At 36.7% G+C, this 27551-nt stretch overlaps 1 protein-coding gene across 1 annotated transcript; it reads right to left on the bottom strand.

Annotated features, from left to right (window-relative positions):
• Nucleotides 1-315: 315 nt before the first annotated feature.
• RBP2 (retinol binding protein 2) lies at nucleotides 316-10203 on the bottom strand (the record flags this gene model as incomplete). Its single annotated transcript, XM_084291669.1, has 4 exons — nucleotides 316-369; nucleotides 2078-2179; nucleotides 6249-6427; nucleotides 10131-10203. The coding sequence occupies 4 exons, from the start codon at nucleotides 10201-10203 to the stop codon at nucleotides 316-318; spliced, it is 408 nt and encodes a 135-aa protein (XP_084147795.1).
• Nucleotides 10204-27551: the final 17348 nt, after the last annotated feature.

Here is a 27551-nt window from a genome sequence, read left to right as displayed (position 1 = left end):
TTGCCAAAGGATGTTCTTCTGGAAAGAATCACAGGGATTGTAGAAAAGCATTGTTTGAAAGACAATTTTATTTAACTCCAGACTGATAAACAAAGAAAAAAGAAAAAGAAAAACAAAAACAAAAAAGAAAAAAAATGTTTATAACCATTTGATGTTATTTCCGTAAAAAGTGCTTCTCTCCATAAATGTGCACAAAAATGCATTCAAACAGCAGTGTCAAAGAATTATTGCAAATCTGGTTTGTTTGCATGTTTTTTAAACAAAACTTAACAGCACAATAGTGTGATGAAGATCTTTGTTGTTTCCTGGTCAGTTTTATTTTTTCCTCTTAAATATCTGATGGCAAACCTGGTCTTCACATGTCAATTCCTGTAGTATTAAAACAATTGGTAAGAACATAGTGGTACAAGTTGCATACCCAGCAGCTCTCCCCAGAAATTACTACAACTGTGCCACTGCATTACAAAGATATGCTTATGAAGAAGAGAACACAAGGAAAGAACGGTGAATTATATGTGACCAATCAGCAGGCATGCACCACACGTTGCAGTAATCAGATTTTGACATGTGAATTGAGCTCTACAAAAAAGAACTTGAAAAATGCATAAAAATTGCTCTTTAACGCAAGGCTTTTTCATGTTCAATTATTAAAACAACATACTGTAATAGTTTATATTTCACGTTACTTCATAATTCATGAGAAGTACTGAAACAGGGAAATTTAAACTAAACAAACAGAAAAAATGAGGATGCTTCAAAAGGATGGGGACATTTGCTTCAGAGATATGCCCAGCTGTATTTCAGTGGCTAGATCAATACAGGATTTTTGCCCGGTACTGCAGCTGATCTCTTGAAGTGTGGCACACAGTGCACACACCTGCACATTGCAATGCACTCAGCTGGGTTAGCCTTCTGACTGTGCCAGATACGACTTGGAGGTGAACTGAAGCTGGCCTTTTATCCAGCCCTGACCTGCCATGGAGTTTCTGAAGACTCCTGTGAGAATCTGCTTGGTCTCTCTGCTTCCCCCAGTCTTAGGCTGAATGCTGGAGCCAGCATGTAGCATCTTTGTTAGGTCAGCTTTTGAATATGTGAATATGTATTGAAATAGGGTTGAAAAAGTGCTCTGGACAGTTGACTTTCAGTTAGGTGACAGATGGTTTTTATAATTCATTGCCTCGACCTTTCAAGCATACAGACTTCAGGCAATGTGTCTAGCCCTACCAACTACCTGCAGCGTAAACTTGTCAAGGCGTAGATATCTAGATGCATATAATGAGACAGAAATTAATACATTCTTTTCCATAATTTTTCTGCATCCACCTATTGCACCATCCAACATTGTATTGCCCATTTCTTGATTGTTCTCCCAAGAAACTCTGGAATCATATTCATTACATACTCTGTTATTTTGAATTTTTTTCCATGCTCCAGTGAGTGTTCATTTCCTGCATGGCCCTTCTGGCCTCTCTGGGGCTCACTGTGTTTGTCTTTGAGCCCCAGTTTACCATCTCTGATGTTTGAATGTTTTATCTTTTTATTGTACTAACACCTAACAAAAGATAATTGCAATGTAGGTTGCTTGCAGGATCCTCTTGAGTATCCAGAGAGTGATTTCTGATCTGGATCACTGCATAGTTCCTGCATAGTACTTTCATTCTTTCAGGACAAAAGTAACATTTTTCTTGCAATCTTTTCCCTATAGTTTTTTTTCTTTTTCTTTTTCTTTTTCTTTTCCTTTTTTTTCTTTTTTTTTTTTTTTTTTTCCTTTTCTACCAGTGATTAAAAGAGAATGAGAAGACGTTAGAGGTGCAATGTAACAAGAAGGGTTAATAGCCAGAGGGCAACGGACTGGAGCAAAAAAGGCACTGCGGGATTTTGTCTTAATTGGGAGCAGTTGGAAAGAAATTGAGCATTCCTGAGATGTAGCAGAGGGGGGATTTCCTTAGAGTTCAGAGATCAGAGCTGTCTAAATAAAGACCTTTCTAACTAGAATAAGTAACAAAACCTTTGAAATGGAAGAAATGTACTTTCTTGCAGTCTGTTATGCACTATGTGTCTGTATATCAGCCCTTACCAGATGCAACTGGTCTCCTTCAATCCAGTGCTTCCAGCCTCGGTTTTTCTTATCGCCTTTCTGAACACATACCAGTTTGTCACCGTCCCAGGTCACTAGTGTCTGCATGAATCAAGTAATTAGTACAGATATGTTAACAAGAAACTTACAAATACATGAAAAAAAGTTCATTCAATCAAACAATGAGAAGAAACAATTACAGTTTCTTCCTACCATTCCTCATTTTCCTCCTAAGGAAATAGAAATCAACCAGTCATCCAAAACTCTGAATGCTTTCAAGATGACATCACTGTTTTGATGTCAAGCTTTTACAGTATTTTGTAGTGAATTTCCATGTATTTTTTCACGTACGCTAAGGTAGAATTCATATCACCTAGTGAATTGCTGAGCCTTTTTTTTTTTTTTTTAATGAAAGTGAGTTTTTTTTTCTTGCTGTTTAAAGTCACTAATAAAAAGATCATAAGGTTTCATGAGTGAAGATCTGCGGGCTTATACCAGATAGTGCTGTGCTAGCACTTCTAGCTCTGCATAAAATAACAAGAGGAAGTATATGTTAATATAGTCTTGTACAATACATTTATTTACTTTATATCATCTTTCCTGCACTTTCACAAGAGGGCTTTAAACAGAGATATCATGACCCAAAGAGAGAAAGAAGCTTTTACAGAGGAATTTTAGTTGAGTCACTGATGCATCAAAGGTGAAGGACAGGGGTCTGGATGTGAGCTCCAGGTGGAACAGTGACAGATGCAGGAGTGACTGTGTGACTTAACCTCCATTCTAACCATGCATGTGGATGGCACAGCACCGCTCAGCTGGTGAACATACTCATAAGAGGTCAGAAAGACATAACAGTATTAGTGCTCAGAGATGACAAATAACTAAAACAGGAGATTGGTATATTTGGAGACTAGTCCACAAGAATCTGGAGAATGTGATTTGCCAAAGTGTACAGATTCGTGAGATAGCTGCAGCTTTGTGGGCAACATGAAGTTGAAGGATTTAAACCTACAGTGAATAAAGTTTAAACTACTTCTTGCTCTGCGTTATAGTAGTCATACTTGAATTTCTCCCTTCAAAGAGGTCAACGGTAGCTTCCTCAAATATACTGTCCCATACAAAGGCTTATTTGACCTGAAGGATCTTGTTAATGCTAGTGCCATCTATCAGAACAAACCCCAACTATTGGGAAAATACTCACTGGAAGTTCTGGTATCCAAAAATTCTAGGAGCACTATGAGGTTAATTCATCTTTTGATTATTCCTTTTTGAGGGCGTCTTATTTCCTTTATGGGGGATTATTTTCCCAATGGGGGAGTCTTTCTCAAAAACATCTTTTGTAAGAAGAGAGGCTGAGAGATCTGGGGGTGTTCAGCCTTGAGAAGAGATGGCTCAGAGCAGAATCTCATTAATGTGTGTAAATACCTAATTGAAGAGAATGAAGATCGGGGAGCCAGACTATTCTCAGTAGTTCCCACTGACAGGGCAAGAGACAATGGACACAAATTAAAAGACATGAAATCCCATCTGAACACAAGAGATTGCTTTTTAACTATGCGGGTGGTCAAAAATTGGCAGGGGTTGCACAGGGAATTTCTGGAGTCTCCATCTGTAGAGGCAGTCAGATCTTGACTGGCCCCAGCACTGAGCTATGTGCCCCGGCTGACCCTGCTGGAGTGGATGGGTTGGACTACGCGACCCCAGGAAGTCCCTTCCATCCTTAACCATTCAGTGGTTCTGTGTGATTCAGAGTCTGTCACTAACAAACAGGGTATTGGACACACTGATTCTTGTCCAGGAGAAAGAGGATCATATCTGCAATGAAAAGTTCTCTTTACAGGATGAATTCTCTACTTAGATATGCTACAGTAAATTCAGAGGAACTTCTTTTAAATTGCTCTAGATTTGAACCATTGTAAATTAGGGAGACATTTAGCCATGTATCGTAAGCAAATCCTCATCAGACCAGTTGCAGTCAGTGGAAGTTCAGTTATTAAAAATCTCCAAGAGTATTGGGAGCCTACTTCATATTCTGGTTCAGTGCTGGATGATTTATTTCTCTTATGAGGGAGATTTCTATTAATAACAAGACAAAACTCATTCCATTTCAGTTAACTTCTTTCATATTCACGGTATTTTTAAGCTACATGGTCTTTAAATTATCTATGCCCTCTTTACATTTAAATGTTGTCTAGCAGTTTTACTACCTTTATCTAACTTCAGTGTGTTTGAGGCATTGTTTTGTTAATAAAATGACCAGAAAATTATTTTAGAGCAGTCCAGAGATTAATGGCATGATGTGTTTCCTCTTTCCTCCTCCTCTTGTTAGAAACAAATAATATAATTTATTCAGAAAAGAATATTAGGCAAAAGTGATTAAACCAGGTAGGGTAACAATTGTACAAGCTGTGCTTCCTTCCTTCCAAATAATTGGTAATGAAGAGGAAATCAGTAAGTCTGCAAGTGAACTGATTTTGCACAGACAGAGAGAAAATAGCTTTAATAGTGGCAAAGATTTAAGGATTTAAGGAGTGGTGTAACCGATGATTCCTTAGATCCTTAGCAATGCCTTCAACTGATCTAAAGAGATGTGGGGGCAAAGGTTTAAAGCACAAACCCCATCACAGGAGTATGTCCCACCCAGTGCTCACTGGAGAAAGTGATAGGAAAAAAATAGACATAGAGATATTTGATACTGGAAAATGGGTCTTATTATTTGATGGCTTGCAGTACTGTGACTGAGAAATAATTTGGAAGAAGTCATAGAAGTCATAGGAATTACACTGCACAAAACTGATTTAAGAATGAAAAGCGATCCACAGTGAATAAGCAATGCACTCTGTTAAATCTGTGCCACTCCAGTGAAGGATTGTGTGAGTTCAAACATGAACGCGTTCTTTATGCTGCCGCTTTCCTGTGGCAATTGCCAAAGTAAGATGGGCCTTGTCGGCAGTGAGTGTTGATCTGAGCTATTGAGAGTTTGGCAACAAGGTCTGAAACTTTGTTTATTAGGAAGATAATAGTGGTAATGGTGCAGAAGGCAGCCTGGAGAAGAACAGGAGAGCTGATTGCTGAGTGGAAGATGTGGTAATTGTCAGCAGAGTTGATAGGGGTAAATTCAGTGAATGATGGCCAAGACAGGCAGGTGGTGCAAGAAGATTTTCAAAACCCTGAAGGGGACAGTCAATGGAAATTTGAGATCTATCACCCTTTCTATCTTCAAAAATCTTGCTTAAGTATTTTAGGTGTGAGAACAGAAATTAAACAGAAGCATGGAGCTGAATTCAGTAAGTGAATTTAACTGAGAATCATATCTATTCTCCTTATTGACTTCCCTGACATGGACTGATTTGAAAGCCTCACAAGATTTACTAGCTGATTCTGCTGTAGCAGATAAGGGATGTGCTAACACACAATATGGTCCTTGATCCAAACATTCCTTGTCCACACAGCTCACTGAGAGGTGTCTGAAGATATGCTACCCCCCCTCCCCTCCCCCTCCCCAGTTTCCCTCAGGAACTCTGAGCTGGGTTACTCCTCCAGTCCTTGAAAGATCAAAGTGTGCATTGCGAGGCCTTCTTGCCTGTCACCGCCTGCAGGCCTGCATTTGCACCTGTACCAAGGGTAACGTTGGCTCACGTTTTCTTCTTGTCACTTCTCCAAACTAACCTATATTTAATAGCTGAGTGCACCTGATTTTAAACAATGGCCAACTGTTAAACTCTCCAACTGAGGCTGAGCAGGCTCAGACTACAAGTCCCATATGAACCTAGCCATTCCGAGCTGAACATCTATATTGACACAGAGAGTATCCTAAAACCAAAATGATAAATTTACAATTTCCTTAAGGAAGATACATAGGTAATAATAAACTGTTTTTGTTATTTTCTAAATTAAGGCATATCATAGAAAAGCTGAAAAAATTCCCCATCAGAAAAACATTTTATTAATGATTGTCCTCATGTATCTGAGTATGCACCCTAATTTGTATTTAATATAAATGCTTGTAGCAGGAAAGAAAACTGTCTCAAAATGCAAATTATTTGTGCTTTATAAAAATTCACTAATGTCTGTAAAGTTCTGGCAATTAATTTTATCATTTATTCAGCTGCTTTTTGGAACTGCTAGTGCGGATTGTGGTATAAAGATGAATCAGATACTACATTTATACCTTAACCACTCGGTTATCGAGTCCTTTGGTATGTTCTTCAAACTCCACTCCCACAGTGTAGTTCAGTTCGTAGTTTCTGAGAGTACTGAGTGTTTTTGTTTTAAAGTTGTCTCCATCTTGAATAATCTCCTTTGTTTGTTTCAGGTGTTTTGCAACCTTACGAGTTGCAAAATCAATATCTGTCAAAAAACAGAAAAGAGAGTATCACACAAAATTCCAACATCTGTTACTAAAAATAAAAAAGTCACCAGTCATCATTTACATTTACACGTCATAAAAATGGCACTTTATTTAATGATAAATTAATTTCTCAAATAACCTCTTTACCTGCAATATTTCACAGAGAAAAAGATTTTTTAAAAACAACAACTTGTGTTTGCAAGGCTTTCAACTTGAAAATCTTCCACCGATTGTGCATTTTCTTATTATGTGGGTAGCTGTGGGAATATAATGAGCAGAGCTACAACATGCAACCAGCAGTTAATACATGCTGGCTTCTTAAATTATCCGAATCTCCAGATTTTTTGGAAGTGAAATAACAAGACCTACATTTCTTTTTTGGCCTCACTCATGCATGAAGCTGTGGGATGCCAGGAGTGCTATTATCATCCTGTGCCTGAAAGCTTTTCCCTCTTCCAAGCGTGCAGTATAAATCAAGTAGCTCTTAGGCATATGAAGATACTGATATGTGTCCTGCAGGGTTACAAATGTTGGCCACTCCCAAAATGAGGTCCTCAGAATAATATTCCTTTTCAGAAAATAAGCATGTTAAAATGGCTATATAATCTATGTGATTTTGGCAAGTTACTTTTAAGTGGAACCTATAATCTGTGGGAGTATACAAGAAGTTAATTAATTAATTAAAAAATTGCAGAAGTTTAATAATGAATGAAAGAGAAACGATCACATAACTGATATCTATTATAGTTAAACAGCAGAGACAGAAATAAATTGTAGATAGATGTTAAAGGAATAATGATTCAAAGTAAAAAATTGAAAAAGTATCAAACTACAGCATTTGGCAATTTGTCTTTAATGTTCTGTCTGCATTTTATGCAGTGCTCATCTCCTTGACATCCTTATTTTGTTCATGATGAAGGCTAACATCATAATGTAAACAACTGCTTGCAACTGAATACATTGAAAGTTATCGAAAGGAGAGTATACAGCACTATCATGACAGTTTGCCCCAGACAATCCACCTATTGCCAGCTGCATTGCCAGCTGCAATAAATATTTCTGAACAGCTGGCAATGAATCTTAATAAGGTGCTATATGCAAATGAAATAATCTCACATGTTTCTGCAAGAGACTGAAAAATGGTTGTGGCTTTTTAGCCATCCTTTAGTAGTTTTGCATATGAATTAATCATTGTCAGCTCAGCAATGCCACATACTAATGGAGTCCTTTCTGTTTTGGTAGATTCATTATACTACTTGTGAAGTACTAATCGAGTTGAGTGAGAGCATTGGCTTGAGAAGAATTTTTTAACATGGGGAATAATGTTCTTGTTCAGTATTTATGTTCAAGACTTCTTGGGTATATTTTATCTTCTATGTTGGATTAAAAGTATCTCTGGGTCTGATTTATAACCAGGTAGGATAAAATTTAGGTCTCTCCGAGGAAAAAAAACTGTCTAGACTTCTAAAGAAATGCTATTTCTGACTAATATATTAGTCTTGTAGCTCCTGGAGAAAAATTGGGAGGTTTTATTAAAGCATGGTTTTCATAACTGCATGTTGAACAATACAAGCGATAAAGATGATATATTGTTCTATTATAGTAGATTAAAATACTTTGTAACATGTTTACAACAAAACCAAAGTTTCTGGCTTAAAGGGCAAAACTATTCTTTAATTAAAGTATAGAAATACATATTTATTAATTATAAGGATGGATGAATTTTAAAAAAATGCCTCAGAGTGCTTTGAACCTGAGGATTTTAATACTTAAATATCAACCACATGCAAATTTGGGAGAAACAAAGCAGAATAATATCTTTTCACCCTTTCCAATTCATTACCTTTCACTGATCACAAGCTAATGAAGAATGTAGTCTGCAAATAACCTATAGTCATATGCATCTTCTTTATTTTTATTTTTTAATTTATTTTTATTCTTTAATTTTCCCCCACTAATTTAGTGGCAGTTTGTCACTACTATAACGTATAACTCATATATGCATGTATGCACAGAAAATCATGACGTACTAGTGCAAACAACTCCTTCATCCCAACCAGTTGTTGATGTTCTTATTGGGAAAGTAGTTTGAAAATGTCAGAAAGTTCAGTGAGTATGTCTCCATTAAAGTGTGCCCAGGGTAGGCAATGAATCAAAGTATTTCCCAGGAAGAATAAATCTATATTGCATTCCTTATTCTAACACATTCTTTCTCCTTTATCTTAGGCTATTGAGTAGGTCAAGTGCTATTATTCTTGTGAACTGTTACTTCTTTTTTTAAACAGCCTTCTCAGTATCAGATGTCTGTACTCCAGACTCCATTGTAGGCTGAATCCATCCATTTTTCTTCCAATTTCCATTGGGAAATACAAGATCAGAAGGGGATAAAAAAATACACATTTTATTTAATTTAATAATTTATTTTATTTTATGTAATAACAAAAAGGTGATAATTTATCCTCTGACTGAAATGGTTCTAAGGATGCTGTTAAGATGCATATCTTTACAAGTAACTGTCAAATCCCAGCTATCTCATATGACATCAATTAGTGTGTATCTTTCTCCTGAGATTCCTGATATTATCTTAACTATTATTATTTGTATATATATTCACATATATATATATATATAAATATACCTCTAAGGTGTTTGTGTATAGTACTTACAGACTCTCCTGAAGTCATCAGGCTTTTCTCTGTAAATGTAAAAGCTAAAAACTCAGAAAAGGGAAACCTGCCTTTCTTTCTTATATGAGCTGAAGCTTTGAGGAAATAATAAATACTTTCAGTAGTTGTTGGTAAGTCCTGAGAGTTTATTTTTATGAATTTGCACGTATTTCTTCTCTGTCCATCTAAACAGATAAATAAATTAAGACATGGACTCTTTGATGGGACTAAAACTAGTAAAAATTCAGCTAAAGCATCATTTTTTTCATCTCAGTCAAGCATTTTCTGGTGTTTATCCCTAAGTCAATCACTAGTGTAGACATTCAGGATTGTTGGATTTAGATAGCATTACCTGATTACCTGATGTATTAGACTGTTCTTCCTAACAAATGCATTATCTTAGCTTGTGGAAGATGTCTACACAGTATATTACTGATTTTGAACCACTGAATTGTTTTTATAATCTACATAAGTAGCTGTTTTTGTATCTGAGCAAACAAGTTCTCTAGTAACTTGAATCAAAAACTTTTGGACAAAGCTCAAGGAAGCCACAAATCTGATCTTGACTTTGGATGAAAAGTACAATGTACTTTGACTTGAAAAAACTTTTTTTTTATCATTATAACTCTTACAGTGGCATCAGGTACTGTAAAAAGTCAGAACAAGAGGAAGATCAAATGCTCAACAGAAGATATATATCAATGACCATTAGATAGAAAACAAAGAGACAACAGCTGGGAATGAGAAATGCATAGGCACAACTGGGCCCATGAGGGCTGTCCACTGTAAGCATGAAAATAAAATATCTAAATATAGAGTAAAATCTTTGGCTACAAATTTTCTCATGTTTTATACTTAGATCACTGTAATTGCAAGTACATTTCAATTACTTCATTTTTAATGTGATTGACAGAAACCCCTATGCCACAAGGCACAATACAGAAATAAAATAATTTCCATTAATTTTTAGAAAGATTTTACGTATAACAAAAACATGTTATCTATATCTCTATATAGTTAATATTTTTTATTTTACCTAAAGCAACCATGTAGCCTTCAAAGTTTTCATTGGATTCCATTTCCCACGTCCCATTGTAATCTGCAGGCATGGTGGCAAGAGCTTAAAACCAACTTCAGATCAAAAGGTGAAGCTGGAAACAGGACCTGTTAGGAGAGCATTTTATAAACCTTCTCATATCTTTTTTTTTTTTTAAGCTTTATGGTTTTCTAGATAATACAGTTTAAGGGTCAGAGTGATAACCCTAGAAAACTTCACCTTCATTAACAAAGTTCAGTTGAACAGCTGGCAGACAAGGATCACTTCTGAAATATGTAGTAATACAGGATATGATTTTATAGTGACCTTTGTAAAGAACTAGTAGCTATTATGGTATACCTTTGAGATATATTGAACACAGTGGCAAGTTGTACAGCACAGTTAAAGTTCCCAAGGTGAATTCTTTTTTTTCAGTTCCTTTCTAGGTGTGACATTTCCCTGTGAAGAACCAACCTTACAGAACTGACAGACCCAGAACTCCCATTTAAAATTGATGGAAGTCTTGAAAGTGTAGCAAATGCAAGATAGGACAGAAAAAGAAATATTTCTCTTGAAAATATATTTGCTTTCCTTTGATTTTCATATATTTATATAGTAAGAGCTGCGCTTACACCAACTTTGATTTAACAAAATCATTGACCACTCTGCAGCAAGTTGTACAATGTACAATTTGTAGCAAATGTACAATAAATCAAAGTAAATCATAATTAATCTCAATATTACCCTATATTAATCTCAATATTACCCTATAAATTGCTTTTAATTACCCTGAAACATAGCAGTTTGTATTAGGAAGGTATTTTTCATCCAGCAGCACTACATTATTGTGGGGAAAAGCACAGATGTAAGTTGTGCAAATAAGCACATTCAGAATGTGTCTGAATAGAGACTTTGAATGTGCAGTAGAACTTTATAGGAGATTACAGTAAGCACTAAAAGCAACTTAATATGAGCTAAGGCTTTAAATTCTTTGGCTTTAATTAATCAAGGTAATTTATAGACAGCTGTACAAATGGAACAACTGGAAGTGATCAGGAGTGCTCCTTGCTTTTTTTCTCTCTTTCTTCTCTCTTTTTTATTTATTTTTTAACAGGGATATTATTAAAATTATTGCTAGAAAAATATAAAGAACTAGAACTCCAACCCAGAAATAAGGAAATTCAAAAGTTACTGATCTTGCAATGTCTTTTGCTTTTACTTTGTTAAAATTTAATTATCCACAGAAGGCACTTTAGGACTCCACAGAGGCTGAAAATTTGTACAGAGGTTAAAAATTAAAAACTACACAAGTTAAGAGTTGCTGGGAGTTCAGTGCTTAAAATACCTTTGAGTGTTACTTAAAGAGCTCATTTAAGAGAATAAGAAGTATCTTGATCCCTACTTACAGAAGATATTAAGAGAGCTTTCAATAAGACACAGGGTTAGGAAACTGCAGTGATTGAAAGCCGAAGATCAATGAATTCCTGCATGAATGCGTGTAGGACGATATCTGCATTCGTAACCGTGTAGTTTGTCTACAGACCAGTTTGCCCATGGAAATTGGTAAACTAATCACTGTTTGAGATCAGTGCAGAAGGTTACTTTCTAAAACATGCCTCGTTTCAAGCACAAGTTACTGCGCTGAACACATATGTATTTACTTCCATTGTAAGAATTTTGAGATGAGACACTATGAATGATATGCAGACAGTCAAATTTGAAATACTCTGTTTTTAAACATTGTTCTACCATGATGTTATGTAATACTTATGCAATAGGCTTGACTTTACCTATCTCTGTGTACTTTCTTTCTTAGTCTACACATTACATCAATATGCATAAATACATTGTCATTATTTATGCATTTTATGTAGATAGTAAAAGATTCTTTAACAACAAGGAAGAGAAAATGTTATTGCTCCCAAGTCAGCCACTCACAAACACTCAAAATCAGTTGTATAAGCAACATCACTTCAGTTGCCTTGTGCACACGCATAATAATCTCTAAGTGCATTATCACACTGTTTTTCCAGCTGGAAGTTATTCCCTCCTTCAGTACACTAAAGGGATAATCAATTTATAAGCAGGTACTCAGTATATCTCTGAATGCCTGGTGGTGGATGTATAAGAAGGAACGAATCAAACTGAATGTGTACATTCACCTTCTAAAATCTGAGCATATGCTAGAAGCTCATGGTGACAGTTTTTATATGCTCATTGATTTTAGCTCTGAGGTAGTTTGCTTCCTCTATAACAGTCGTTTTGACAAGATGTGGAAGTGACTGAAACTGTATCATGTGATGTGATGATCAATAATTAACATATATTATGAACTACAAAAGAAATAGATGGTTCCATTACATATGCAAAGCTAGCCACATTCAGAGAACACAAATTATGAGATAAGATCATCCTGTATATATCAGGCCTTAATTAATTAATAGCATATACATATAATTGTACAGGTTTTCTCAATTCTGCTTTGCTTGCGTCCATCCCATTTTCTTTCTAAATAACTTTTTTTTTTTTTTTTTTTTTTTTTATGTGTGCATTTTGTAAACTCCCTATTAGGACCTCTCTAAGCACAGGTTTATTCAACAGAATGGAAATAGCTCTTGTGAGCCCATCAGGTAAATAAGCGACTGGCTTACAGACACTAAATTTAACCAATCAAAGAAACATCTAAGTAGGGAATTAATAAAACATGAATTATTGACTTGACAGAGTTCTGTGATGCTTCATGAGCTTTTAAAGAGCATTGTGTTAAGATCCGCAAAGAGAATTTTTAGTTTACGAATCAATATCTTGATAGGCAATAAAACCTCTACCACATATAAATGCCTGCCTAAATCATACAGAGCTAATAGTGCAGATGTTGTTAACACAAATTTATAAAAGCCCCATGTGGATAACTTTAAGTCTGCAGATCACTGACCCACAGTATTGACAGTGTTCTTTTGCGACCGTGCCATGCCAGTTATACTGGGGAGCCTCTCGTTGCATTTTAGCTTTAAAATTCTGACTTATTATCAACTTCAAATCTTAAGAATTATTCTCTGTGTTTATTGTTTATGCAGCACATACATAGAGAAAAACTCACAAATAGCAAAACAGCGTTTCATTCCTAAGTCATGAGTACACATTTATGGAAATGAAGAAAAGGTGTTCTCTTTTACTTGTCACGATAATCATGTTCTCAGCACCCATTCCTTGAAAGATCACCAGTAAACTCAGGTGGCATGCCATGTATAGCATGTACAGAATCTTGGGAATGGGAGGAATTAGGTGTATTTTTTCATGTTTTCCAGTATGTATGTGAAAAACAAAAGCTCTAGGCTCATAGTTTGTGTGTCAGATTTCAACCAGAGATAAGTTTTATGGCTGAGTAATAAGAACTTGGAAATAAAACAATGTAATGAAGAGACAGAAGACTGTACATTGTTAAAGCCCAAGTAACTTTGACAGTCTTTAGTTGTGTGTGAAGAGGATCTGGATAGGCTGCACCGATGGGCTGAGGTCAACTGCATGAAGTTCAACAAGGCCAAGTGCCGGGTCCTGCACCTGGGGCGCAATAACCCCAAGCAGAGCTACAGGCTGGGAGAGGAATGGTTGGAGAGCTGCCAGGCAGAGAAGGACCTGGGAGTGATGGTGGATAGTCGGCTGAATATGAGCCAGCAGTGTGCTCAGGTGGCCAAGAAGGCCAACGGCATCCTGGCTTGTATCAGGAACAGTGTGACCAGCAGGGCTAGGGAGGTGATCTTCCCCCTGTACTCGGCTCTGGTGAGGCCGCACCTCGAGTACTGTGTTCAGTTTTGGGCCCCTCGCTACAAGAAGGACATCGAGGTGCTTGAGCGGGTGCAGAGAAGGGCGACGAAGCTGGTGAGGGGCCTGGAGAACAAGTCCTACGAGGAGCGGCTGAGGGAGCTGGGCTTGTTCAGCCTGGAGAAGAGGAGGCTCAGGGGCGACCTTATCGCTCTTTTTAGGTACCTCAAGGGAGGCTGTAGCAAGGTGGGGGTTGGTCTGTTCTCCCACGTGCCTGGTGACAGGACGAGGGGGAATGGGCTTAAGTTGAGCCAGGGGAGTTTTAGGTTGGATGTTAGGAAGAACTTCTTTACCCAAAGGGTTGTGAGGCATTGGAACGGACTGCCCAGGGAAGTGGTGGAGTCACCATCCCTGGAGGTCTTTAAAAGACGTTTAGATGTAGAGCTTAGGGATATGGTTTAGTGGAGGGCTGTTAGCATTAGGTCAGAGGTTGGACTCGATGACCTTGAGGTCTCTTCCAACCTAGAAATTCTGTGATTCTGTGAAATGAAGATGGCTTTTCTTGTTTTTGTCCTACGAATCAATATTGATTAGTGGCAGTCTGAGACAGAACATCTCATAAAAAAGCCTGAACTGACAGGATTGAGATGTGAGGCCCAAACCTTGTTTCTGTGGAATGAGTCAGCAGTCATGAAAGCCACTTCAAACACTTGCCTTCAGTTCCTCTGATGTTATCCAAGTCCTGCCCGGATGAAAAATCCTATAATGGTGTCTGAAAGCGTTCAGCCATCTTGCTAGCTGAAAGAGCTTGTGGTGCACTGTCCTTGAGAAAGCTTATGCAGCAAGACACTTTTAAGAGAACTGTGGAAGGAACAGAGGCTATTGGTAAAACAGATTTTTTTTCTGTCAACTTCTGGGCATGTCATTTTGAAGAGACAGTAGTATGCTTTCCACTCTGTCCTTACCTCACTTTCATTTTCCTTTAAAACTATCTAATATGTATATGTATCACAGGAGAAAGAATGCCTTGTACTCCACTGATCAGGCCCTATGCTCCTCATGCTTGACAGCAGAGACTTTTGCCTATGGTTATTTGGTTGCTCTGTAGCACATAGAAATATGGCAAGCTGCTAAAGTTGTTCTCAGCAATTGAATTCCCCTGAAAGATTCAGACAGAAGGAGCATGGTCATAGACACCTATTATTATTTTAAACTTGCTACCACATGTGGACTCATGTTTATTTTCATTTTTATGAAAATTAATTGCTTGAAATGTATTCAGTGATGGCTGCTACTGCAAAAACTGTCAGAGGTGCTATCTCACCAGGCTTGGGGCTCTCTTTAGGACAAACACGAGTGGTCACATTATGACAACTAAAAGTAACTTGGAGGGAGGCAATCCTCTTCCTGTCAGCATGCAAAATGCCTAGCAGGCCTTTGGGATTCAGCTGGATTAAGACAGGCATAGCATGTCTTAATCCAGCTGAATTAAGCTATTAAGACAGCTATGGGGCAGAAAATTTGCTAAGAAATGGCAGGAGCAGTAGGAGAGAGAAGTACAGCAGAAGAGGACCAAATTAAAGGCATCATCTGCAAAATGAGCTCAGCAAACAGCAACTGGTTGCCCAGTTATTAATGGTTGCTGTCACCCAATATCAAAGGTCACTAAACTACCTTGGATAATCCTAGCTCACAAGCTTTCTTACCAGGTCTGATACAACCAGGTATAATCAAGCCTGCCTCACTTTCTCAGGCTTAATTAGAGTCTTGGCTTCTACTTCTAAGTTTGCTTGTCTGTTCAGGTCTGGACCCTACAGAGAAGAATAGGAAGTTTGGCCAGTTGCACATATGGTTGTTGACTAAACACTTATTATTTAATGAAAATTCTTAGCTGATCATGCCAAAACAGAAATCTGAAGCAACAAAAGGTTTGTTGACACCAAAAAAAAAGGTAGGAGGAGCAGCATTCACATCTCAATAGAGGAACATGTCTGACGTCTGTTGACAAAGCAATAATGACTGGTTGCAAATGCTCTGGTAGGGTGAGGACATACACATAGCTTGCAATTATGCCATTTTGGTACATTTCGCCAGTGTCTAGCTTCATTTTAAACAAAGAAGCACAGAAATCTGTTTCTAATCAATCTTCTAGAAATAAAATAATAGGCTTTCTGACATTGGATATTTTTTCTGTTTTTGATCAATGACTGTCTGTCTTCATTCAGCCTCTTCTCTTCTACTTCATCTGATCTTGTTAGTTTAAAATATAGGTATTATGCTCTTTATTAATTAGAAGCCTTCCTTCTTTCTTACTAATGGCTTTGGCTCAGTATTAGAGATTTCATAAAGTACTCATGAACTTGTCACTAAGTTTTATTTTAAGAAGAAATCATCTTGTGGATGCTACTGGATTGAAAACTTACTTTAATAAAAGTGGTTTGTATTTTGAAAAAGTATATTTAAGATACATAATAGCTAATTATAAAACTGACCTTGATTTTTAACATAAATGGAAAATACTGAATTTATTATTTACTTAATTCTGCTTAGGAGTTTTTCTGTGCTGTCTACCCATAGATTTCAGGGAAGCAGGTAAAAAATTTAACTTCTGTAAAATTGGAAAAACTTAGGTTTTGTCAAGGTCATGAAATAAGCCACTCGTTAGAGCAAGCTGTAGAGCACAATCCTTTATTTTATCCATTAAAGCATACTTCTTTCTGGGCTGACTGTAATGTTGATTGAAAACCTGAGCCCAGTTTAAGTGCTTTGTCATTGACATTAAGGCTGCTTAAATCTTCTCTCCTAAGATTTCTTCAGGATCTGAATTCCATGCATGAGCTATGCATTAATATCTGTAACTGTAATCTATAACTTAATTGTATTTATTCTGTGGCAAAGTTTTGTAATTGCAACTGCCACTTCTTATCATCATCAGACAAAGGTTGTATTACTCAGACATTGAACCGGAATACTGATTGATAGTTTTTGAATTAAATAAATCTATAGAAAGCAGTGTGTTTTATTTTTCTTTGATGCTTCTATGACAAGCATAATTTAGCTAAGAAAATGTGCATCTCCTTTATCATGTTCAATTTAATGCAGGGTCTCATCCATTAAAATAACATTTTAAAGAATCCATTTTGCCAAAGAGAAATAGTTCTTTTGCCTCATCTGGAGAACACTTTAAAAATATACTTTCAAATACCTTAGACATCAAGTTCTCATGGATCTCATAACTGGTATAATTTGATGATGGAACGATTTGTAGTATGTAATCCCATTTTGCTTAACATTCTAGAATCTAGATGAACAGATAAAGCCATATCATCTGCTGTAATTAATATACAATTTTGAATTCACTGTAGCCATTTAAAAAAAGATTAAAACCATTCTTGTCATAATCATCAGGACATAAAGGCACTGTCCCAGAAGGACTGTAAATTAGGCTCAGGTATATTGATAAAATACACAATAAAATTCTTTCATTTTGTTTTCTTTCACTGTGGTACTACCAGAATAGGGCATTTACAGAACTGTTACACTAGTTCTAAAAAAAAGTACTAGATAGCTGAGTGTACCTGTTTCCTAAATATTTTCTGAAAGATCGTTGCCATAAATCAGTTTTAAAACTTCAGCTAGAAAACAAATTCTTGCCCAGTAACCCCAAAGGCAAAATATCTTCCAGGGAACTCAGTGTTTTTATGCTGTGTTGTTGCATCTCTCTGAGAACTTTGGCATGATTTTCTTTTTCCTGCTGATTAAGGGATATTCTGTGTTGTAAAGCTTTTTTTTATTATTATTATTTTTTTTTCTTCACAATGCTGTGTAGTTACTCTTTTCTGCCTGCATCTCTAGCTCCACAGCAGCACTCTTGCTGTGGTGCCAAAGGCTCTGGCTTCATTCTAACATATCCTGCTCAAAAAATGAAACCAGTGTTTAATTCCCTGATGAATACTGGAATTTATTTGAAAATAATCTTATGTAGTAGCAGAGGTGTTTAGTTGTCTGCCTGTCCTTATGATGACTTTCCATCTTTATGTTTGCAGATATTTGATAGAAATAGCATTTAAGATGGAAATTTATAGTCATATGTAAAAATAATGTAATTTGAAAAATCCAAATATTGTCTGATGTAGTTAAATGAATCCATATACCCCATGTTACTAAAATGCAACTTGACACTGCAAATGGGTATGTAAGCATGTGTATAAGCAACTTAAGATCATTGGCGGTAAGCCACAGAATATAACTCAGGATACATTGCTGAAGTTAAGATTTGTCCCAGACATCTGACATGACGGAGCTGTAATAGCAGTGATGCCATGTAGTTCCAGGAACTGGATGCATATACGTGTCCGTGCATGTGAAGCAGGGGTAAGGTTCATTTGTATCCACATAGCTATTGACATTGCCCCTGGACGTCTGCGTTGAAACAGGGAATTAATAAATATAGAGCTTTCAGACTTTGAGTGAAAAGTACCAAATACATTTCATGTAGAATGTGATACAAATGAAAATAAACTTTCTTAAAATGTGTATTTTAGAAGAAATTTTATAGAAAGGAAAGAAAGGAAGAAAAGGAAGGAAGGAAGGAAGGAAGGAAGGAAGGAAGGAAGGAAGGAAGGAAGGAAGGAAGGAAGGAAGGAAGGAGTCCTTATTGATGGACACAGCAGTTTATTTTTATCTGACATTCATTATATAATAAGTATAACAGCTTGCCTAGAATGTTGCCAAAAAGATAGATTTAGGAAGCTGAGTGAAAAAGACAGAATAACCATATCTCCTTCTTTAAAGCAGATGAAAACTTTAAAGAGGTTAAAGCTTTTTTAACCTCTTCCCTGTCTTTAAAGATTTGACCCACTTGCACCTTTCAGACTGTATTTGTAGTTATCATTATTAGTTGTTTCACTTCACTCCTGTTCTATACCTAATGGGAATTTCCAGGTTTGAGCAGAGAAGTGCCACTACGGGAACAAGTATAGCTTTTTTATGATCACAGATGCAGAATGTGTGACAGTGGAGTAAGTGAAGTGTCAAGTTTTGGCCGCTGTGATGGCAACACAGAAATAAAAGAACATGAGCCGAGAAGTATTTCCTCAGGACCGTTACTCTCCTTCTGAGGAGTCTCTTTTCACAGCTATGAGAGAACAAAGTCCTTCGTTAAAATTAAATGTGTTACTTGTAAAAATGTATATCTGGTTAGGTTTTTGTAACTTGCTAAGCGTACATAAAAGACTTTCTGGTAAGCTATATATCTGTCAAAAGATGTTTATCATTGCTTTTGTTGCTAACAAAAGACAACCCTGCCAAGGAAAAGAGTGTGTTGGTTGTCAGGGGATTTTGCTCCATCAGTTCCCAATCAAAGGGTGAACATTCTGGGAGACAGGGCTGCTGCATGAATTAGCTCTGCTATCTTAACTCTGCTACTACATTGCAAATAATTTAGGGCGGCATTTAGAAAACCAAATACCTGCTATAACAATATTGAGCTTGAAAGGAAAAAAAAAAAATCCCCTTTCCTCCTTGTTACTAATTATATAACTTCATCTTCAGCCAGCAGTGCTAAGGATTCAAATAGCACAGTGCTGTACCAGAGATGGTGGCAAAGTACAAAGTGGTTGGAAGGCCCTACTAATGGGCAATTGTAAATTGCTTTATGCCTACCATTCTGCTGGAATATGCTCGTTGCCTTTGAAGGCTGATTTGCTATCTCTGTTCAACAACATATCCTTCACTCATGTGAGTAAAGGTTATATTACTGCGTGGCACTCTGAGATATCTGCAGTTTCAAACATACCATTATTACAACCTTTTATATGGTGTCGGTTAAACAAACAATCATTAAATGGAGTCTGTAATAGGATTCTTTGAAAGTTCAGGTTTAACAAAAGCTGTCCAAAACTGTTCTTTTTCCCCCCATTGATACATTTTTCATTACTGTCTGACCACGCAGGCTGCTGAGCAATCTACCTTTTGTCTAGCTAACACATCTACGTAACTTTTTTCTTTTGGTCAGTAGGTAGCATTGTGTTTTGTATCAAGGTAGAGAGCTCAGTACCTTGCAGAATCCCATTCAAGTGCATTTGTGATGTGGACAGTACATTGAATTTATGTATCTAATTGCAGCAAGTGAAAGTATTTGCATTAAACATGAACATGCAGATATCTACTTTTGACAACGTCAGTGCAATTACAGGTAGCTTTTATTTGCCCTTTCAAGGAAAAAAGAATGGTGAAAAAAAAAAAAAAAAAAAAAAGTTATTATTTCAGCAAGTACTTTCACTGCAAAGAAATAAAATTATCAGAAATAAGGACTGAAGTGGCCCATGGCTACAGTGTTACATGGTTCAATCTTCTAAAAATAGGGAACACTTCTACCAGAAAGGAAAGGGATATGAAGGAACCTTGCTAAAGGCTGCTTCTAAGTAACAGCTGTCTCATGTTATAATCCCTCCTTGTTAGGCACATAATTCAGTGTCTTGAGCTGTTGTGCTTCGGAGGAGAACTGTAGAGAACCTTTGGTCAGCTCTGTCATTGAAAGCTATTCTAAAGAATGATAAAATTTTATTTTGCTATTCATTATTTTGTTGTGGTAGGGCTTTTTTCTTAATTATGAAGTGGGGGACCTGTTTCAGTTCAGGACATATTTTTCATATGCCTCCATAAAGATTTAGGCATTCCTCCTTCAAATCTTTAATGTCTGGTGACAGAATGCCTAATTCCAACAACATTTTTATTAATTTATTTTTTAAGCTGAAAACCATTCACTTACTTTGGGGGAATATGTGTATGAAAGGGCAGTTAGCTGCTGTTCCTGAAGTTATGGAAACACGAGTGGGAAGTGCTGCATGACACTGGGCCAGATATTCAGATATTCAAAGCATTTTTGTGACTGAAAAGGGAACAAGGTTCCCTTCCTAAAAAGGCCACAAGATTTTCAAACAAATAGGTATTTATTCCCTGTTAACTTCAACTAATACTTAAGCACCTGGTAGGGTTTTTGAGTGACCTTCAGCAGGTTAAGCACCTTTCTGTTTCTTTAGTCACCAAAATACAGTTGGAAATACAGTAAAAAATGTCTACCACCAAGTTGGGAGCTGGAAACAGAAATGGAATGTTATGTAATGAGAGGCTTCTGATGTCTATGAGGCAAACTTGCTGTGTGAGAAAAATACATGATAAAGGATCATACTTGTGTTGCAGAAAAACATTCTGTGAAATAATCTTGTATGTGTGCTTTTGGGAGACATTTCCATTGCTTTGCTTTGCCCAGAAGTTGACAAGGATAACTTTTTATTTATTTATTTTATTTTATTTTTTTTTAATGATGATTAAAGAACTGCATCCACACAGTTTGGAGACTATTTTCCTAGAGAACTCTGATGTTCTTCTTATTTTCTGTTTTGATTGCTCGGGAATGAGTCATCTGTTTTTGCATCATTTAGGACAGTGTGAAATCTAGTTTACAGATCTTGTTTGTCTAGCTCCTGTCAGCCCCCATGTCTGAGATTAGTTGAAGCTGCTCTTCGCAGAGTTGGCATGATGTGCTACTGCTGCAGTGTTGTAGAAGTGTGTTCTGTGCTTTCTGCTATTTCTTAGGTGTAATAGCTCTAAAACTGATCAGTTAGTCTTGCAGAATTCTTTCAGAACAATCTGTCAGTAGCTCTTAGAAGCTGAGAAATTCTCTGTGTTTATATCTAAAATAATGAAACATATGTGTTGGAATAGAGGACTAGGAATGACTGGCTTTCCAGCTAGTGGTATTTTACACCACATCTGTCCCTTAAGGATTGTCCTGAGTAATTAAGTGTTCCTAATGAACCAGGTATCATCAATACAGTGGAGATGACTGACTACATTGCAGTGAGTTACATAGTTGTGCCTGAATATGGCATCTCCAGGAGCTGCTTGGTAGTGTGTTTGAATACTAGCTGTGTTGCTGTAACATATATATAAGGTGCTTTTCTTCCTTTTTCTTCTCCAAAAATAAACTTGGAAATGTCAGCATCAAGAATGGCAGTGTGTTTCTTGACAGGATGAGTGGAAGATCACAGTCACTTCACAGAAGTATTACTGAAATGTGTTAACTTCTGCCTGCCCTTAACATGCCCAGCTGGAGAGAAGCGTTGGAAGTTGTAATGGTTATGGATAGTAAGCATCAGCGTCTTGATAAGAAAAGATTGAATTGAATCATGGTGATTTAAAATTAGAGAAGGGAAGCAATGAACTGCTGTGAGTCTTGTTGCACTTGATTTAATGTTAAATTTCAGTAGCTCATCCCATATGCATTGGCTCTGAACCCTAACAAACCCTGCATAGCATTATAAGTATCTCCTTTTTGCTATAAGAGCACTGAATCGCAATTGAGAAAAATGGGGTGGGAACATCAGGAGAGAGGGACCTTTCTTTTTAAATTCTAGTACAATCTTGCATTACCTCTTTCTCCTTTTCTTGTATTTTATCTCTGCACTTCTGTAGTGTTGCTTTGTGTAGCTGAATGGGGGGGAGGGGGAGAGGGGAGGGGAAAAGTGGAGGGGGGAAGAAAGGAAGTGAAACTGTTGCACAAAAGCTGTTAAAGTGGTTCCACAATGTAGATAAAAGCATTTTTTAAGAACTGCACCTACTGCTGATAATCATGCTGTACGTATTTCTCACAGGCACAACAAGTCCTAAATGTTAGCTACTCCATAATGATTGTGCCCCCATAGCTGACTGCTTGTGCTTCTGCTCCAATCTTGAACTCTCAATTAGTTGAACATTTAAATAAAGTATTTTAAATTTGAAATGCTCTTATCACTATATTGACCTTTTAATTGGCTCAGCATTAGAACAGTGCTGTACCAATTGGCACAATGAGATAAATGGTCTCCAGTTATGTAAATTACTGTTGAGTCAATAACCACAGGCTTTTTCCTTCCTTCTTTCCTTCCCTCCTTTAATAAGAATGTGGCTCTTGAAAGAGGGAATTTCATCCTGCCTCTGTGGTGTAGAAACTTAATCTTCTAGCAGTCCTGTTGAAAGGACTGGCAAAGAACTGAAAAGCTGTTCTGCTTAAGTGTTCTGTGTGGATGCTTCTTATTAACTGCTAATATTGAGAAGAGTGTGGGTCTTGGTAATAAGCTACAGGGTACTGAAGGGACTCTACTGTTGTGTGCATTTTTGCCAGACAGGAGTAAATTACTAAAATAAACATTTGCTTTGAGGTTGAAAATTTTCTTAAAATACAAACAGCAGTAGCATATAGGTACTATACCAAGATAAAATGTTTTACTAATAGAGAATGAATAGCCATGAATCTTTTATGTGGTTACAGATGAGACTGTCCAAGAAACAATACAATACAATATGATACATGCTAGCAAAGTTTTATGTTGTACTGAAGAACTGTTATGCTTTACTGACCACTTAGCACATTTAGTATAGTGGAGTCAATCAAACGTTAGGCATTGATTAAAGTAGATGTATCTACTGCAGCACATCATTCATGCCACGCTAGTAGACAGTGACCCTCTATGACTCAGTCTCATAAGAGACTCTTTAGGAATCTCATGCACTTTCTTATTATAGGGTATTTGCTCTTCAGCCAGCTCATGCTTATTAAAAAAATCAAAATCTTATATAGATCACACTAAGCAATTCCTTCCTATCTTTCACAGTTGCATAAATGTAGACTGCAGCCCTAACTCACATTTCTGTTTGGTTTTCCAGAGCTGCGTACATGGATTAGGCTGTAAGAGGTGCTCTTACATGTGTTTCCATGGAGTGTTTCAATGTTTTGGATTGAAATGGGAGCACTGTGGTCTTCTGGTGCTTTAAGCAAAAGCCTCTAGGAATAAAGCATTCAAGTTGAAACACTGGAATCAGCCTAGTGACTCTGATCTTTTTAGAACACTTATTTTAGCAAGATGCTTGGGGTAAAGAAAATCTGAGTGGCATGGAGAAAATAGGGAATGACTGTGTGATGTCTCTTGCAGTACAAGAATTAGGAGGAATTACATGGTAATGGAAGGCAGCAGGTTCAAGCAAACAAAACAAGACGTTTCTTCAACAGCTGACAGGATGTGGTGTTTGTTAAATGTTTACGTTGATCCCCAAAATGACTTGAGATTTTTAGGAAAGAAAAATATGGTGAAGACTATTAAATACAGATAGCATCTTCTGGCTTGAGTCACAGATCAATAAAACCTAGCAAAACATTGTGGTATAATCTTACTCATAGCATGTGAAAATCACAGAAGTTGGTGTTCTGCATACATGTCACTAAAGAACATATCTGAAGATGAAATGCTGTAGGACATTAAAGGTATTTCACTATTAATTAATTAACATTAATTTCATAATACTTAATATTAAAAATACCTCTTTATATAACGGAATCTGATTCGTATTCTTTTGTGCATGCAAAATATTTTGGCATCCAGCAAGAAATCCTGGATTTCTAAAATAAACAAACAAGAAATTAATAGTCCTTTCTTAGATATACATGTATTTTGCATACATCAGATTAGATTTGCACTCACATCAAATATCTAGTCTTCAAGTGCTGAGATAAATATTGTATACACTTATTTGCACCCACTAAAATTAATATGTATGTTTTGAATTATTCATATAAAAATCAATTCCCAAATAAAAATGTCTTCTATACAGATTACACTATTTGAGGCTATGTAACCAACATGTTCAAAAACATTAGTGGTGCTAATTTTTCTTCTCTTTTTCCCACCCTTCTCTCTCCTACTGTTAAAAGACCATCCAGTTCTCTCTACAGATCATGCCACTACAAAAGGTTTCAGCTCTGTACCCTGAAATCAAATCCTCTGCATCTGCAGATCCTTTATGCTTTTTGAATCCTACTGAACCTTCTTTGATGTTCTACTTTGTGCAAGTCTTATTCCTTAATCATTACATGGTCTAAGCACACAACTTGAATTAATCCTTTTCCTGTTTTTCTTATGTAATAGCATGGGTAGATCAGATGGTGAATAATCCCACAAACCATGAAAAAAAGTATCTGAAGGTCCCACTAAAAATTTATTGCTAAATTAAGTTGAAAATCCGGTGAAGATGAGAGGAAGCATAGGACTCAAGTGTCCCTTCTGCGAGGAGCCTCCTAAATCATTACTCATCTGCCCAATCTGCTGTGGGACAGTGGACAATTTAATTCTTAAACCTGTAAGAATGCTTAGTGTAAAGTATGTTTAAAACTTGCTAATGTCATTGCAACCTTGGATTAGTACAACAAAGGTTAAAATAAAACTAGAACTGAATTTCTGTGGAAGACCAAGAAAATGAATATGAAGTTTGGTTCCTGAGCAAGCCTGGATATGAATTCACTGTGAAGGCACTTGGCTTTCAAAGTAGCTTTGATAGTAAGCTTTGAAAGTAGGCTGATATTTGTCAAGTAGTTGAACGTTATGCATTTATTAAGCACTTATTTTATGGAGGCAATTTTAAATCCCAGTGTATGATAACATGTTGTTAAGGGTTTAAGGAAACAGCATGGCTAATATTATAGTAGTATTTGGAGGGCATCATCGTGGAAGCAATGAACAGACAGGATTTCCTTTTCCAGACGAGCTGGTTGCTGCAGTAGAGATAAGAGGTTACAATTATAATGACAAGTAATTTAGATGATTTGAAGAGAATATATTCCAAGTTCAATATTTCTGAAGTTTCTATATTTGATGTATGTGAACTACAGAAGTACTTCCAAGCCTGCCTCTTCTCTGTAATTAGAGGCAGGTTACATTGCTTCTGGTTGAGAAGCAACGAGTTACTAACTACAGCGCTAAATTTGCCCTCGTACCAAATGGCCCAAAGGGGAATAAAGCTGTCTGTTTGACTACAATAATAATAGTTTTTAACAATTGGATTTACTTAGCTAGATGTTAATTGATCCACTTACAACCTTCTGCAAAAAGAGTTTATGAATGTTACACAAGATTGCAAGGAGCTGGAGGCAAAAATTAGAAGACATCTGGTGAATTAAGGGTTATGAACTGCCAAGTGCTATTGGAGAAAAACCACGTTTAAAAAAGGGTCTGAGTCAGTACTGAACATAAAAAAGAATTATGCAAAGTTTAATTGTGGATAGTGGTGTGAATCATCTTTTTATTGTGTAGTTTCAAATTTCACATGAGAGGGAAATAAAGGTGGCCTTAACAAATTCAGTTCTGTTATAAATGAAGAGTTAGACTTGATTCCTTATTTTCCATTATTCGCTATCTTTTCTTGGGGTTGAAGAGTGCAGATACATCTGGAGGGTGTGCATGATTATGAAATCAATAATTTAGAAACTCGAAGGAAAGAAGTTTTGGTGTCCTTTCAAGCAAAACAAATGACTGATGCACTGAGATTTAGCAATCAGGATATCCTCAACCTTGTGTAAGGTGATAAATAACACTTTAAATAGACAGCTTTTTGCAAGTTGACTTAAACAGAGCTGTATTTTTAACCTGAGATATACAGGTTTCTCACCCTTCTCCCTCCCCTAGAACCTTTCCATGGTATTTAACCATAACCAGTTCTGACCTTTCCCACTCTAAGTACAAGAGAACTTAATCACAATTAACTGCTGGTCTGTGTATCAGTCAGGATAGATATCCATTTAACTGTAGGAACAGCTAGACAGCTAACACATGAGTAGCATTTCCTTACATCTGGTTGACTAGGGCCAAGTGCAGTTCCCAGTGCTATACATGTATATTGCCAAGAAATAAGCTACAAGGGAACCTAAAGGAGACAATTGCATTACATATGTCTGTAATTCTAGGTTGTGTAAACATCTGTTGCAATAGTTACACAAGAATTTACCTGGGAGGGAGTATTTTTCACCTGTTTTGTTACACATCACATGGGGTTGTGTAAACCTTCATAGATAATATTGTCTGTGTACTTCCTTATGTAAAAGATAGAACTTTACAAAATTAAATTAGATGTATATTACAGTACATCTTGTGCCACATTTACAGTATATAGTACAGTTGAAATACCATAGTTCAGAAAGTTTATCACCTCCACTGTACTAAATTCTTAGTTTAAAACAAATGGTTCTGGACCTCCGTTTCTTCATTTGTTAGATCAGACTGGTAACATTTCTGAACAAGTTTAATAATACTGCATATTTTAGAGCTGTCTCTGGTTAGTAGAGAATGTCGTAACTTGTTCACATTTATGCAATGAATGTCTAAAATTTCTCTCAAGTCTTAGCACTGGGCTCCCAAAGCAGGCCAAAGCAATACTATGTCCAGGGGTTGCAGTACTTCGGAACATCTTGGACGCTGCCATAGCAACTTCCCCACTGATCAAGTCTCTGAAAATGTCTAATAACAGTTGTTGTAGGACACACTTTTAACAGTGTGCCTTCTGCTAAAGGTCTGATCCATCAGGCATCCTACATCCTTGAGTCTTTTTGAACGTGATGCGAGGTGCTGGTGCTAGCTGTATATCCAGTGTATTGACAGTCTGAAAATACAACTTTGGTTTATAAATCACTATGAATGTTTATAGTGACTAAGTCAGTGGTAGAAACTGCTAGGCCAATGCTTTGCTATACATATATGCTGCATAAGAACATGAACACAATGATGTGTCCTAATAAAATTTGCAAATGATACCATAGAAAGCAATGCTAGTCATACCTTTTGTTTGGCATGT

This window comes from Netta rufina (genome assembly GCF_964035555.1).
Source record: "Netta rufina genome assembly, chromosome: 9".
Taxonomy (NCBI): domain Eukaryota; kingdom Metazoa; phylum Chordata; class Aves; order Anseriformes; family Anatidae; genus Netta; species Netta rufina.
The sequence above is the reverse complement of the archived record's forward strand: the minus strand, read 5'-3'. Positions and strand labels throughout refer to the sequence as shown.